Source organism: Argopecten irradians, chromosome 15 (genome assembly GCF_041381155.1).
Source record: "Argopecten irradians isolate NY chromosome 15, Ai_NY, whole genome shotgun sequence".
NCBI lineage: Eukaryota > Metazoa > Mollusca > Bivalvia > Pectinida > Pectinidae > Argopecten > Argopecten irradians.
The window spans coordinates 18,866,647-18,883,687 of NC_091148.1; the positions used below are offsets into that span (position 1 = coordinate 18,866,647).

The 17,041-nt window shown below is 35.6% G+C and overlaps 1 protein-coding gene across 4 annotated transcripts in view; it reads right to left on the reverse strand.

The window, feature by feature from the left end:
- LOC138309095 (uncharacterized) overlaps window positions 1-17,041 on the reverse strand; it is a 206,746-nt gene that overhangs the window by 11,205 nt on the left and 178,500 nt on the right. For all 4 annotated transcript variants that reach the window (XM_069250234.1, XM_069250232.1, XM_069250235.1 and 1 more), the window contains 19 exons: window positions 16,116-16,469; window positions 15,410-15,514; window positions 14,959-15,090; window positions 14,124-14,338; window positions 12,826-12,958; window positions 12,147-12,254; window positions 11,144-11,272; window positions 10,291-10,632; window positions 9,577-9,738; window positions 8,675-8,769; window positions 8,306-8,435; window positions 7,782-7,981; window positions 7,465-7,555; window positions 7,158-7,323; window positions 6,575-6,753; window positions 3,898-4,035; window positions 3,259-3,372; window positions 1,467-1,587; window positions 748-864 (listed from right to left, as the gene is read on the reverse strand). In XM_069250234.1, the coding sequence (XP_069106335.1) occupies window positions 748-864; window positions 1,467-1,587; window positions 3,259-3,372; window positions 3,898-4,035; window positions 6,575-6,753; window positions 7,158-7,323; window positions 7,465-7,555; window positions 7,782-7,981; window positions 8,306-8,435; window positions 8,675-8,769; window positions 9,577-9,738; window positions 10,291-10,632; window positions 11,144-11,272; window positions 12,147-12,254; window positions 12,826-12,958; window positions 14,124-14,338; window positions 14,959-15,090; window positions 15,410-15,514; window positions 16,116-16,469 (3,031 nt within the window). The remainder of the gene's footprint in view (window positions 1-747; window positions 865-1,466; window positions 1,588-3,258; window positions 3,373-3,897; window positions 4,036-6,574; window positions 6,754-7,157; window positions 7,324-7,464; window positions 7,556-7,781; window positions 7,982-8,305; window positions 8,436-8,674; window positions 8,770-9,576; window positions 9,739-10,290; window positions 10,633-11,143; window positions 11,273-12,146; window positions 12,255-12,825; window positions 12,959-14,123; window positions 14,339-14,958; window positions 15,091-15,409; window positions 15,515-16,115; window positions 16,470-17,041) is intronic.

A 17,041-nucleotide genomic window follows, 5' to 3' on the forward strand; every position in this document is an offset into this window, starting at 1 on the left:
AATTTTTCATGAAAAATTACATGATATTTTCGACAAAAATTACATGTTTGCATAATTTTTAGTAAAACCAGTCAAGTTTGAAAAAAATTGTTAAAATTTTACTGAGAAAATAGAACTTTTGTTGATGCCGTGATGTCACGAGGCTTTATTGCATGGGTAGCCATGTAATACAGCCTCAGGCAACATGAGTGTATTGCCCTAGACCAGCCAGTATTACAATACACCCGTAGGTATGAAAGAATATTTTTTTTCACTCTTACATACGGGTGTAATACTGGCCCGACTTAAGCAATACATTTATATCATCTGAGACTGTATTGCATTGCTACTCTTGTAGCCTTGTGAGGTTACAACGTCAGCAATTAAAAATGACTATTTTCTTGGTACAGTTTTAACATTTGTTTTTCAGAGATAGCAATGAAACGTTGAGTTATGAGAGAAAAAATACTGTTATATACGTGGATACTAATAACAGGGATATTCTCCCTTTGGGATTACAAAATGATGTAAAACCCTCGGCAAGCCTCGGTTTTTACATTTTGTGACCCTCGGGTTGGATATTCCTATCCTTCATATCCACATATGAAATATTCTTATATTCTTTCATGTTTTATGACCCTTGGGTGAAATATCCCTATCCTTCACATCCACATATGACAGATGTGCTCTTTGTTGTTATTTTGAAACTATTGGTGTTGCTTGAAGGAAGCGGTACACAGCTAAGCCAGTATGTATGGTATGACTTACCTGTTCATTTCTTCCACTCTGTGATGTCTGATGACACCTCTTTCATTGTTAGAATCAGGAATGAGGGATACTGCCTCATTACTTTCATAGGAATGTGGGCCATACGAAACCAACAACCTGAAAGAAACAGTATTACCATACACACAGTCATTATTAATGCGCTGTGATAATGCTCATGTTAAGAAGTGGTGGAATGTGCATCTTCTTCAATGTTAAATTTAATAGTTGATAAATTCAGTGGGTACAGCTTGTTGTATATTTTGATAATGCTTTAATAATTCGGTCTTTATATATTGCAGGTTGGTTTCGATCGTAACGTCATTATTTTGTGAGCAAGTATGTCAGTTTGTCTGAAAAGTTATTTACATGACGCCATTATCAAAATGTACATAACGCAATTATCTAAATGTAAATGACGCCATAATCAAAATTTACATGACGCCATTATCAAAATGTACATAACGCCATTATCAAAATGTACATAACGCCATTATCAAAATGTAAATGACGCCATAATCAAAATTTACATAACGCCATTATCAAAATGTAAATGACGCCAGAATCAAAATGTATATGACGCCATAATCAAAATGTATATGACGCCATAGTCAAAATGTAAATGACGCTATAATCAAAATTTACATGACGCCATTATCAAAATGTAAACGTGTTGTTGTTATATCAACCTATATATCAGTGTAAGATTTCTTTGTACTGACCCAACATTGGCTACTCCACACAGGTAGGCGGCTAGACTCTCGGACATGTTGTTGTGACACACGTCGTAGAATTTACCTCCGCTGTTGATCCGAATAGTGCCTTCGATTTCATTTGCTTGAACTGATAGTAAAAATATGCATCATATGCTTAGAAGTTGGTTAACGATAGTAAGATATCTCGACGACAGAAATGGATAAAGGTTTTTGTAGTCAGGTCAAGGGTCCGTAAATTTTGAAAAACACATTAAGACAAGAGATCCCAGAGGGATCTTGGCACCCATCAAAGAAAGATTTATGTCTGACAAACAAAAGAGGGATCTTTTCTCTGCTTTTCAAACTTTTACTACATATTACTACAAATGAAATTGAGAAAGATCCTTTGAGTACTTTATGAGATATATAACAGTAATAGATTTCAATTATCAAAATCCAAGATGGCTACCTGTCGGCCATCTTTTTGACCGATCAGTCCGAAAATGCAATATGCACAACTAAGGTCCGAGTGGAACTTACATATGATATTTGAGATAGATCACTTCAGTACATTCTGAGAAATAGTTGTAACACGCTTCAATTATCAAAATCCAAGATAGCGGCCAGTAGGCCATCTTATTCATTGATCGGTCCCAAAATGCAATATGCATAACTAGACCCATAGGGATACCCGCACATGCAATTTGAGACAGGTCCCTTCAGCATTTTTGAAAAATAGCGGAAACGAATTTCTGAAAAATAGCGGTAACAAATTTAAATTATCAAAATCCAAGATGGCGGCTATAATCGGTACCAGAATGCAATATGCATAACCAGGGACCTGGAGGAACCTGCATATGAAATTTGAGACAGATGCCTTCAGTACTTTCTGAGAAATAGCGGTAACTAACTTCAATTGTCAAAATCCAAGATAGCGTCCTGTCGGCCATCTTGTTCACCGATCTGTACCAAAATGCAATATGCTAAACCAGTGACTTAGGGGACCATACAGGTGAAATTTGTGATAGCTCCCTTCAGTATTTGTGAAAAATAGTGGTAACAAACTTCAATTGTCAAAATCCAAGATGGCGGCCTGTCAGCCACCTTGTTGATCGATCAGCCCCAAAACGCAATATGCCAAACTAGGGACCTAGGGGAACCTACATGTGAAATTTGAGAAGAATCCCAGCAGCACTTTTTTAGAAATAACAGTAACAAACTTTATCAAAATCCAAGATGGCGGCCTGTCAGCCATCCTATTGACAAATTGGTCCCAAAATGCAATATGCAAAACTAGACCCCCAGGGATTGGAGATATATCCCTTCTGCAATTTATGAGAAATAGCAGTAACAAACTTTAACTATCGAAATCCAAGATGGCTGCCTGGAGGCCTTTTTGTCGATAGATTGGTCCCAAAATGCAATATGCACAACTAGGGCCCTAGGGGAACCTTCATATAAGATATGGAAAGATCCCTTGGGTAATTTCTAAGAAATAGCGGTAACAAGAATTGTTAACAGATGGACGGACGGAAAGACGGACGACGGATGAAAAGCGATTTGAATAGAACACCATCTGATGATGGTCGGCTAAAAATGAAAAAAGAAAATAAGATACAGAAGCAGAAGTGATATGGTTCATGGTATTTTTACGTCAAAATATTAACAATATTTTTTCAATTATACATAAAACTGCAGGTTTAAAATGTATATTTACGACATTTAAGATAACATTATACAACTGCATGGTAATTGCACCAAGAAAAACCATGAAGTCATGTTTTTAAGGAATTTCAAACAACAATGGAAAGAATTTTACCACAATGGAACTCGTCCGATCTGTCACCACAGTCATCTACATCGTTACATCGCATTGAAGCGTTGATACATTTATGATTGTGACATTCAAATTCTGTTTGTTGATCGCAAGTACCTGAAAGGTATTTATAAGCAGTTTATATAGGCATCTAGGTTAAGTCCTAGTAGAAGTTAAGGCTGTTTAGTTTGATTAATAAACACAACCAGCCTTGGAATTATGTTGATAAGAATATCTTCAATATAAGTATTAAACATAAGACTGGTACACAGGAAAGAAATCAGTTCAATAACAGATATAGAAAACATTTAAAACAATAAACATACAAACATCCCTCTTCAGATACCCCATCAAGTAATCTAAAACCTAAGTCCTTGCTAAGCCAATCACTTGTAGCATCACATATGATTGACCAGGACTGACAATTTGGAGTTGCGATGGTTCTAATATAGACTGGCCACCAGTCTCTATAATATTCAAAAAATCACTTAAATTTGGCTTCATTATTATTGTCCCTACTACATGTCTGATTCTAAGTTTCAAACTAAGGGGAGATAATCTAGTAAAGAACTCTGCTGAGAAAGTCTTATCGGCAACTTAGGTTTGGTGGCCAGTCTAGTTCGAATGCTAAATATTACATACTGCAGTAATGCTCATCCTCTGCATGCGGACAATCTACTTTCCCGTCACACCACAATCCTTCAGGTACACAAGTAACCTGTGTCTTGTCATCTTCTGATTCGCCGGGAGCTAGGCACGCCATTGTTGCCCCATGACAAGCTAAAGAAAGACCAATAAAATCGGTTAGGCACTTGGGTTAATAGACATTTCCACCAACTGAGCGAATGTGAAAATGAGCTGTGAATGTGAACTCTGACGGGGGTCGTCTCAAAAGTTAATCGTGTGATATAAAGTTTGATATATGTCTGTATGTGTGCTATCCCAACCTCGTTTCAATTGTTAAAACTAATACGTTTCACATGTATTGACAAATCATCAATGTAAATTTATTCGTTATAGTGTAATAATATAATAGGGCCACGTCAGTTTATTTGTCCGTTTACTTACACAATTACACAATTTATGAATCAATCTACGGTAGTCAGAAGATATAATACAAATAAAATTTAAGAAAAAAACATACACACACATTTACACGGATACGTAACTAAGGTGACAAACCAAAAATCAATCTTATTTCTACTTTTATTTTACTTCTGTGTCAATAAATTGAAGAGAAGTTGTCGCCGTACAGCAGGAGCAACACATATCTATCCAATGGGGGATATCTCAATTAGGCATAAATTCCGTGAATTTACTTACTTTTACGGTAAAACAAATTGAGATGTGGCGCAGTGATATCTTATCCAATAATTCAATTTGGCCAATGACTGCCACTTTTAAAATTCCCCGCGAAACCATTTTGTATGCTTGACGTCATAATTGACATACAGTTCTCTCGGGCTATGGAAAAATAACCTCAAAGAACTAAGCAATAGAAATGAGCGTAACAAATGAAATTAAATCATTCAAGGGTATTCCATGGTTGCTAAAGGAAAGATTAATAAAATCTGTTACCTATAAGTGATCAGCTAATGCCTTGGCTGGATTTTCTTTTTTTATTAATATGATATTAATTCTATCTAATTTTCTATCTCGCCCTGGGATAAAAAAATTAAGATGTCGCGACACAACTATCCCAACGTAGCGGTAACAGTTGCATTACGTCTTGACACAAATTCAATGACGTCACAATGACGACGACGATTTATTCGGGTCACGTTATAATTCTGACATCATTGCTTGCATTGCTGACCCGTTCCTATTAGAGACAACGACGTGGCGCACAAGGTAAAAAAAAAGTATCTTTCACCCTCTTTTGTGTAGGCCTACGAAAGGAAACCTCAACTCTGCAAAGCACTCGGTGTACAGCCTCTTGTTTGACAACTTACGATTATCTTACCCCCCCCCCCCCCCGGATTACATTTTCCTGTGTCAACCCAAAGAGTGTGATCATACTGGTATTATCAACTGTACTCATAGTTTATATGTATATTGTTGTATGACAAGTCCGAATTGTGCATGATAAAATAAATCGGTTATCTGTTTTATATTCATTTTGTTAAAATGCATTATATAAAAAATGATATATTTCGTCCCCACCAGATGTGCTTCGAACTAGGGACCCTCGTGTCACTTAATGGCTGGCTAACCGACTGAGCTAAGCGTGCTTTTAAATGCTGACAACAAAATTACGTATTATAGTTTCAAAAGCATAAGAATAACAAATAACATTTTGAGATGACCCCCGTCAGAGTTCACATTCACAGCTCATTCTCACATCCGCTCAGTTGGTGGAAATGTCTATTTGGAAGCCCACATCTCTATAATGAATAGTTTCAATAAGATCAGTAATATATATACTCATAACTTCATTCAATTCAGCATCAGTAATGGATTGATAACTAAAAAAGATACATATACAGAAAACACACGGAAATGGAAGCAAATTCACAGTGGACAGTGATGGTATTCCACGTGATGTTTTTCTATCTGATCTTTCCTCATTAGCTACAATACAAAATCAAAAAGTAATGGTGGTATCACTTTTATCTTAGTAAACACAATTTTGTTTAAAATGTTTAGACATCATCAGTTAAATGGAATTTTTAATAACTGATGATGCAACAATTGCTGCTCTCGTTTGAACTTTATTAGACAATAAAAGTTAAGAAATTTACGGTTCATTTAAGTTGGTATTAGTTAAACGGTGTAAAACCAATAACAAACGTTTAGATATTTGACTATGATATTTCAATTAAAATGGCATCGAAAATTGTATATTTGGGATATTGGAAGGAGCTACATGTATGAGTGAGAAGTTTTTGTCATTGTCTCTTTACATTACTCAACACTACGCGAGATGCCTATGAACCGGGAATAAAAACCACGTTTCTCAACAATATTTGTCTGATCGAGTAAAACACCAAAATAAAACTTTTTTTTTACATTTTACGATATCTAGTCCTTGTTTTAAGGAAGGAAGAAATGTCTTAAATTTGCATTAAAAAATACGACAGCTAATGAAAAGTTGGGCCTCTTCAGAAAGTAAGATGGCAAGCCTAGTACCCGCAAGCTACGTACATTAAAGTTTACACCAGCCGATATCAAAATCAGCCGTCGCCCAGCGTCACGGTCAATGCACAAAAACAAAAGCACTCATGATGTAATTGTCCAAATCCCCGAGTGAAAAATCCTTCTCTCTTATAAATACTCGGAATATTGCTAACGTTTACTACAATGTAAGTGTTAACTCTACCTCCTTCCGAACAGGATATTCCGACATGATTGGCACTTGAATAACAACTGTATGAGTATGACGGACATTGACTCAGACTTTCTTCAGAGCCGAGACATGAGTAGCTTTTGTAGTGGAAGTTAGAAGATGAAGCCCTCCCGAATTCATCATCAGTATAGGTCAAGGTCGTCACATTAGATCTGAAAATAATATTGAGAAAATGCCAAATGATGATTGCTATTTAACACGATGAGATGTCCTGTCGTTGTTTGTATCGAGTTAGGAACGTTTATATTTACTAGTGTCTATAACAGGAACCGTCACCTATTCTGTGAACGGATTTGACTACAAAATACTTACACATTGCACCCGTTTGACCTTGGCATGCAGATGACTGTCGAAAATGTTATCACGTAAACGTGGTTTTTATTCAGAATTTCAAATTGCTGCTAATCTCTAGCTATACAAGCACAAGAGATCTGTAAATGCAGGCCGAATCTTTTAAAACTTGCAATTTGGAATTCAGGACAATGGTTTTATTAAGCAGGTGTTCTTCACACAGAGATGGTCAATAAGGCAAGTTTCACTGTAATTGGACACTCACCCAAAGCCAAGTTCTCGGCAAGCAACATATGAGTTTTCGTCAGTCCAGGCGTTGTTGCATATAGGCATGTAGTATGATCCTTTTCGTTTAATCTCTACTCGTCCATAGCTGTATCTATTGCCACCAACTAGTCGAATGTTTATGTCTTCGGCATCAGGATTATTGTCTTAAAACAAAAAAAATAATTTGCTAAAAATCAGTTCTACATTGATTCATACATACTGACTTTCTTTTGAACAATATCACACATGTTTTTTTCGATTTCAAAACTGTGAATAAATTTTAGACCAAACTGAATCTAACTTACCCGAGTCACACTGGTCTCCGTCAATAAGACGCACATCGTCTATGGCAATATCGCCTTGGTAACCGTTACCTCGCGTTGCTTCAATTTCAATCTATTGAAAAAATAAGAAACGACCACTGTCTCAATACCCTACAGAGGAAGTTAGCATTCTACAGGTTTATTGTGTCGAAAATATTTGGAAAGAGATAATAAAAGAGAATATATTGAAATAAATAAATGAGGTCAAATTGTTTTGATATTGGTATCGTGTGACCAAAGACCAAATAATGTTGCCTTATTAGGCAGGTGGTCGTTAAGGCAGGGACTACTGTACTTACTGTTACATCATCAATGTACTGCATATTTGGGTGTGCATGTCGCACAGGGATGGAAGCCACTCCCAGATTCCATGCGTTACCTTGGTCACCAAACATAGACCAGACCTTGGTTATGTTACCATGGGAACCGGCATATATAGAGAGAGAGTCAATGTCGCCGCCATACATGTGGTAATGGAAGTACAAACAGCTGTCATTACCTGTAAATAGATTAAACTCACATCACTGAAGTTGTTAATGTATTCCGTATATCATGATAGCAATCATGGGATTGCCATTCTGTGATCGGCACTTATATAATTAAATTAAACACGTTAATAAATGATATTCATATGATAAATATCAAATCATTGTTTAGTATATAAATATCACATGAGAGGTTTTACATCATGAAGCATTGAATTTTCCTGTTTTCACCGTATTCTGCACTGGTTACATATAATATCATATTCATATGGGTGGATGTAAGCGATGTACAGAATAAAAAAAAGCCTCCATTAAAGTTAAAAGTTAATTAATCTTACCTAGTGTTAGGTTAGATGACACTAGCCGAGCGACATCTCCAACCGACCTTGGTGAGGATGTTTCGATGTAACTGTAGTATTGTCCTTGGTATGCAATGCTTGGGCCAGTGTTTGACGACCCGGTGCTATACTATATGGTATTCAAGCAGAATTAGTGTTGAGGTGGATAATTATCTAATCCGTATCCATAATAATTTATATAGAATCTTGTAAAAGTAATAATGACATCAGATATTCCATGATACAAGATACTTTACTTAATTATAATTAAGTATGCCTAAGAGCTCGTGTACAATAAGTGGATACTAGGCAGACATAAAGCAATTTCCTACACAACAACATCATAGGATTCAAACGATGATTACTTACCGATTGTGTTGTCCAATCAAAATCATCATCTGTAGAATTCTTTAAAAAGCATGAATAATCATAAGCTTCAAACGTGCATCGGTATTCACCTCCACCTGGGGACAAAATATATTACTATGTGTATAAAGAGAGTGTATTATTCTAAAATGGCCCTTTTTCAGAGGGAACTGTTCTCCTATAGTGTTGTCTGGCGAGGTATAGCCCCCGAATCGAAGACGAGGGGACTTTACCTCCCCAGACAACACTATAGGAAAACTGTTCCAGAGGCAAGGGCTATAATAGATTTAGTACGTCACACGACATTCATTATGACGTCATATATTTTGTCACGTGCTCATTCCCGGGTAATATACTTTTGTATAGTTCCCGTAGTCAGGTATAGTCTCCCGTAGTCAAGAAGGATAGGGAACTGAGTCGCAAAATAGACCATGGCTGTTATCCAATTCCTAGTAATTATCATGTGATGTACTAAATATTAATAATGTATATATGTAAAGGATCTTAATTTGGAGCTAATTAAAGTTCATTTCACATCTCGTTTGCAGAAATAGACGGGTGGCAGGGGCGAACTGAGACTGGTGTCCTGTCTTGCACTAAGAACTTCCATGATCATAATGTCGAAGTGTCGGGTTTCGGTGATGGAATAAACTAGACAACTTAAGGCAATATAGTAAAGAAAATTAGCCATATTGAAGACCTACCATTTCCAATTTTCTCTAGTTTATCTAGATACTGTGACATAATAGGTTATGCATCGAAACATATAAATACCACTGCGGGTATGAAAGATTTATTTATGCTTTGCGGGCACTTGTTGATCACTTTAATTTGTCAATCCGTAATATGAGCAACATTTTTCACATTCAAAAGCCTTCTGTAATACAAACTTATATTTTCAGTACCTGGGGTTTGACTAGTTGCCGTTGGTGATGTGGTAGTTGAATATGATATCCAAGACTCATCTGCAGCATTTGGACAATCTTGAATACCATCATCCTCCTTGGTGTAAGGAATACATTGTGTTGGAATGTCTGTAGAACAGTTAAAGTCACAACGTCCTGGGGCTGAAATTAAGACAAGAAAAACCTTGAACTGAATTTTACCGTATTGTTGTGAGGACACTGGGCGAGTTAGGGTTCCAAGGAGTTGGGTTTCACCTCTCTATATTGGCTTGTTTGACATAAAACACGGTAAGCGCTGATCAAATTACCATTTCTTTTTCAGGACTTTTGCAGTGGTAATTTAGATTTCGTTTTTTATTCCTATTCGACATTCATCTATACAAATGTATGCGAGCAGCCGTTTGTGTACTCTTGTAACCTAAATGTCAAGAGAATTCTAGATCTTTAATGTGTCAAATGAATTTACATAAACGGAAATCATCATTTAATTGAGTAAATCACTTATATTATTAATTAAGTCTCCCACATGTTTTTGTTTTCTTATATGGAAGACGAATTGCTTTGCAAACTATTATTATTTGATGAAATTTCTATCAGATAACGATTATCACTATAAGTTTTACTTCAAATGAACCATCTTGGCTCTTCTTTCTGCCTCCCTTTCTTATTGTGTATGTTGATAGATTACTAAATCAAATATTAATTTATACTTACGAACAAATGTCGCGCAAGGCTGGGATTCATAAAGGACATTATCGATGGCAACCCCAGTCGGTTTACCATTAAACATTCCACCTTTTGCCCGAAAGATAACGCCAGCGTTCCATCCGCCCTTAATTGGAACACTCGCCTGACGCCAATCATTGCCAAAGTAATCACCGTTGTCCGTGAATAGTGGCCAGGTTTGATTGGTGGCATCGTAAACGCTCAATCCGCCGGATATACCCCATTGAATGTGGTACCAGAAAGATACACATCCTGAGCTGACGTTCTTACGTGGTGAATTTAGATCATAGCTGCCATAGTTGTCGCTGTATTCGAATCTCATCATATGTCCTATAATGTCAGAGAAGTTTTGAATCAATCATGACTGAGAAGAATTTTTTGAAAATCAAATAATGAATGATGCACAATCAGGTTTGTTGTAACTGAGCACAAAACCTAATTTAGCGGCACTACGAATTTGCTGGGAACAACTTCATATTTTTTATTACATAAATAGACATGCATCCTATAGAACATTAGACGAGAAAAAAGAATTACTACATTCAATAGAAATGTTATTGATCATGTCATTTTCTGCTCAATTTTTGTGCTAAATAGCTATTTTTTCTATAGGGCAATTTACAAATTTTAATCAAGATAATATTCCATGTTCCTTTCTCAAATTTCACGTTTGCAATGTTCGTAAGTACGTAAATTACTATTGCTACGTGTTTCTACATAATAAAATTAACCATCAAACTAATTCATTATGTTATCCTCTTGAAGTAGCAAATCTAAGTAAGCATAATCATAGGAATAAGTGCATACGAAGCAACAATAAAGTGAAATTACAGAAAATTACCTGTCGAGTCGCCTTTGTTCGTATATGATGGATTCGTCCCTGCGTTGAGCTTCACACGACTCCAATACGTCGAAGTTGTAAAATATCCGCAAGTATAGGGCTGTTCAAAGCCACAGGTGATTTCATTGGCTAAAAATTGAGTTTGCATTGTATTCAGAGGTATAAACAAGTACTCGGTTAAATAAATTAACAATATTTTCACTGTAAATGGTCTACTTCATAAACGGATAATTTTGGTGGTTAAAATATTTCAAAATAACACCAATGATATATATATATATATGCATTTCATACAGGACATCAGGTAAGTAAACCTATATATTGTGTGTATTCTGAATTTGCATATTACAGAGTTATCTGCACTTGCCGGTAGGTATTGATTGTGACGTCATGTGTTTGGAAGCGTAATGTCATAAGTTTCGGAGAAAACAACGTGAATTGCGCTCACAAAATAATGACGTCACAATCAATTCCTATCCGCAAGGGAAATAACTGTGTAATGTCAACTGTATCTTGAAAATATGTCAGTTTTGAAAATAGGCCGCACTTGAAAGTAAGCCTTGAGTTCCTGTCAAGGAAATTATCTAAAAATTTTATTTTCATTATATGCATAAATACATGCATATGTATAAATAAATGCATATTTGTATTAATTATCATATATAATTCATGTACTTTATACAATATACGGTTTGTTTTAATTTGAATTATTCAATTTAAACACCAATGGAATCGTTCGAAATTAAGACGGTCTCGTAAGTAAGCCTTTCATACCTTACAGGATTAATAGGCCGATTCTGAAAGAAAGCCTGAGAGCCATGGCTTATTATCTAGATTTTAGAGTTTGCATTCTTTAGGAGTCATACTGTGATGTTTACATAAACCAACTGTCTTTAAAAACGTATTTACTATGTAACAATTGAATAAAATGAAACTGAAGTAAATATTTAATTCGCGGAGTAAAACAACCCCAGCTACGTTTTAGCAGTAGTTTGGCACTTACGACATAGTAGGTCGCTCTCGTCTCTTCCGTCAGAGCAATCCCATGAACGATCGCAAATGGTTGTTGCCGGCAAACACACATCATAGCAATCGATTCCATTGTCACAATCTGCATTAAAATATAAAGGTTTTATGTAATCTTCCTATTTCTTTTGAGGCCTTATTGACATACGATTTATATAACTTATATGAAACTAACCAAGCGTATTTCTTAGAAGAAGGAAGGCGTAATAAATATAAACTAATGTAGATTTTTTTTCTATAATAGATATACATTGTATTACTAGTATTTTATTTTTACCATGGATCTTTAGGGCGATATGGAAGGGGTATGTATTACATCAATTTGCCAGAACATTTGGGCTAATACTACTGATATAAATAGGTTTGAAAGACGATCATGTCTCTACATAGTTGATCACGATAAAAAAATCTCTCTACTACAATGCCAAATAAACTTTAAAATCATGTACAATGCTATACCGAAGCCCTATTAATTTTACCTTCATGTGTTTATTTACTTTTACAAAGTGATTTCATTTCAGACACGAAGCTATACTACATCAAGACTTTGCCTGTTTTTGCAACATTTTATTTTCATTACTTCCTAATTGATAAAAATATGTGAAATATACTTGTATGCAAAAAAGTATGTATTAAAAGTGGCTTGTTAAATTTACCTATAGGCTCCGAACAGTTTCCAGGTGAAAGGGATATATCGTCGAGTCCAAAGTAGTAAGTGTTGTAATAATATGCGAGATAGACATCGAAGTGCACCGCTACTCCTTCCGGACCACTGGGCATGAGGGTAACCTAGAATACAAATAAGAATATTCAGTATTTGCATATTACAGAGTTATCTGCCCTTGCGGGTAGGTAATGATTGTGACATATTGAGTTTGCGAGCGTAATGTCATACGTTTCGAAGAAAACGACGTGAACTGTACTCACAAAATAATGACGTAACAATTGATACCTACTCGCAAGGGAGCTAACTGTAATATGCAAAGACGGAATAAGAGGTGAAATGTCACACCGACTTTGTACAGATTAAACCACTAAGAGCGAGATTCAAAGAACAAGCTAAAGTGGATACTATTCAGATATAAAACAAGGTGACAAAGGGCATTATTATATGGCTGTGTGTTCTGCTCGCTCCTTATTGGCTGAAACTACACTTTCCCGCCACGATACAACGTGATACCCACCAGAACATTTTAGGTGGATACTGTGATTTATAAACCCTCGAAAGTGATATAACCTTCGGCCTTCGGCATCAGGTGATATCGCTTTCTCGAGTTAATAAATCACCATATCCACCTGAAAACATGTCGGTATTTGTATAAAGACGAATTGTAAGCCTATCAATAACTTTTGTTTCCATGCTAACCGTTATTGAAGTATAGGACGTGTCAAATAATACATTGCACATATAACATTGCACAATAATTGACAATGAAAAAAATTCATACCCCCTGACAAAAGACTAATTGGGAATTTATGTAACATATGTATAAAGGACTGGTGAACAATTCGACAAAAGAAAAACATACAAAAAACAAACTTGCACTTGGCTAGCTGTTCCGTTGTTGTCAATTAAGGTTCATTGAAATTGTTATTTTTAAATTAGCTATAAGCTTTGTGTTGATATGAAGTTTTTTATATAAAATATAAGATAATTCTCCTCATACTTAATTATTTCACAGATTATGTCTTTCCTTTACAAATAATGTTAATATGTTTATATGCAATCCAGCCAATGAAATAAAATACAAGAAATTAAATGCATGATACATGTATGAAATAAGTCTTAATTATAGTTAAAATTGAATGACTTTTTTCAAATAAATGAATGGGTAAGGTTATCATGGTTATATTCAAACAGAGGAAATGCAAGATATACATTTAAGAACGAGAACTCTTCGCCACTACTCGAAACTCTATGGTTTAACTTTAAATTGCTGAATTTTATACATACCTGTCCTGGACGCCATTCCTCCTCGTGGTGTATGTTTCTATCAGTATGTCCATCGTAAAAACCTTCTTGTCTTACACTTAAAGAGTCTACGTTTCCGAAATAATAGAACCTCATGCACATAGTTTCATTTATTGGTATCTTTGGTGACTCCAGGCGCCAAGTACTGTAGCTATCTCTGCCACTATACGATTCAGTTCGGAAACCAATGAAAGTAGCTATCAAATAATAAGAAATGGATTATTTAAGCATTGTTCTTTAAATTATTTGGATTGACGAAGTTAGACAAAAATTAAGGGACATTTTTCATAGACGCGAAGCTTCAATCGTTTATAAAAATGTCTGTTTTCTATTAGTTTTTTACTACTGTTGTTGAGATGTGCTGCATTGACATCTTAGTCAATTGTTAATTTCGGCCAATGACTGCCGCTTTAGCGAAAACGTTCTTCGTGTTGACGTCATAATACTCGACGTACAATTCTTTCAGTCTAGGAAAAAATAACCTCAAACTTCTAACCAATAAAATGTTATTTATAGAAAATCATTTTTAGCAGTCAAGTGGATTCCTGTCTTTGATTTCCACTAATGAAACTAATCTTTTGCATGTATCTAAGTTGTCATTGAGTTTAGGTTAATTTCAGAGGAGAAAATGTAGCGGCCAGACCGGGATTCGAAACCGGGACCCTCAGAACACTAGCCGAGCGCTCTACCGACTGAGCTACCTGGTCACCGATGATCGACCTAGTCAAATCCGGCTACAATATATTACTATTGAGCTTGGGGGAAATTACTACATCACGCGGATAGCTATATTACTATATTAATGAAAACTTCTAACCTTCTGACTTGGCCCTTTGATAGCCATTGCCAGTGTATAATTGGGTCATTGAAGAGAACCATCCGTTCAATCCAGTCGCATTCCTGTATCCACACTGATACTTTGTCTCAAAGTTACACCCTAAACTTTCACCTGTAAACATCAAACAATCCCTCTAGAACATTATTATACAGTGTACATTTCCTTATGTGATATAGTATAACCTGAAGTGGCCAAGATGGCCGAACTTAAGTGTTATGATAATATCACTAGCTCTGAACCGCTAGGTCGCGAGTTCGATTTTTTACATGGGATAAATCAAATTTAAGAGATAAAGATTACACAGTTTATTGTACTCTTTATGACAATTTACTGTATATGTTCTAATAGTACAACTTAAGAATATGAGCATGCCATGACATAAGTTATTAGATATTCTTTTATTTGAAAACATCATTTTCGGAGAACATACCACAATTCGTCTCGTCCTCTCCCAGGAAACAATCCTGAACTTTATCGCAACGCTGGTCAGTTTCGATACAACGGTCAGAGCAGACAAATTCGTCACGTTCACATTCTAAACATAATTCACAAATCTTGATTTAAACTGCATGCAGGTATCACCTAAGCGCAATTCAACTATTGACGTTTTGCACTTCTAATGATAATTTTCATTATTTTGTTTAATACAGGGGTGTACATTTATTAATTTACATGAAGCTAATTAAAAATTAACTCTAATATTTCTTAAATCGAAATATGATAAAAGGTTATAACATTCCGATCTCGGGATCTTATAGCCATGACATAGAAAACTCTTTCAAATTTTTTCCCACTATTTCACTTATTTTACACAATCTATTGTAAACTTTTTCTGGTGGTAAGCTCCAACATCGAGTCATTTGATAAAAAAAAATTTTTTTTGAGTTACTGACAGAAAATTCTAGAACGCGAAATTCTGCGGTGTCATTTTAAGCTATTCTGTATTTGCATATTACAGAGTTATCTTCTCTTGCGGGTAGGTATTTATTGTGACGTCATGTGTTTTCAAACGGAATGTCCTACTTTTCGGAAAAAACGCGTGAATTGTGCTCACAAAATAATGACGTAACAATCGATATCTATCCGCAAGGGAGGTAACTCTGTAATATGCAAAGATGGAATAGAGTCACACTTACCTAGCGGGGGACAGTTTCCAGACATGATCTCGACGTTGTCAATGGCGACCCAAGCATAGGAGTAGGGCTTTGTGAACATAATCCGACTGTTACTATCAATATCGAGTTGGAGACGTCCGCGTTTCCATGTAAGCGACTTATCGTTGTAATGCGCGTTCCAGGCTCGACTTTGTTGACCTTTCCGGTCAGTCAGGTAGACAGAAAGACTGGCGTTTTGGATGTATTGTCCGTAGTAGTTAGGAATCCACAAGAAATAGTCAAACATCACACAGGTAGACCCACTGGTAATGATTGGTGGGGATATCATTTTCGGCGTAATGCCCCAGGCACTGGCAGAGGATCCCATAAAGTAACCTAAAACATATATTATTCATTTATTCCAGAAAACAATGCATTTTCGATACGATTTTCGAAAGAAATGTGTTGTTTCTCATATGATACTTTAATATGTGAATCTCACGCATGATATATGAGTGTGCTCTTTTCACCTCAACCACGTCTGATAATTCCACATGAACATCATACGTTTCACGCATGACGTATTTCATGTGTGGTGCTTTGCCTGTGTGTCATTATCATTATTTCTTACAAAATTGTATCTTTTAATATTCAAATTGAAAATAATTTGGAAAAAAAATTGTTTGCAAATATATCTGCATATATTTTAAATTTGATTTTGTATCGATTGTTTATCAACCCAAAATGAACTAGTGTCTTTTGATATGATAAAACATTGTTTTAGATGTTCTTACACTGCGTGCACACAAATAGAATTCACATTTTACATTTCGCAATTATTTTTTTTTCTTTTCAGATTTAAACTGGCATAAGTGAATAGCATTCATTCTCTTAATAGTAAAAAATGAAATACATTCTTTTTTAACTAAATATGATATTGCTATTTTCACTGGCTGATGCAGAACCAG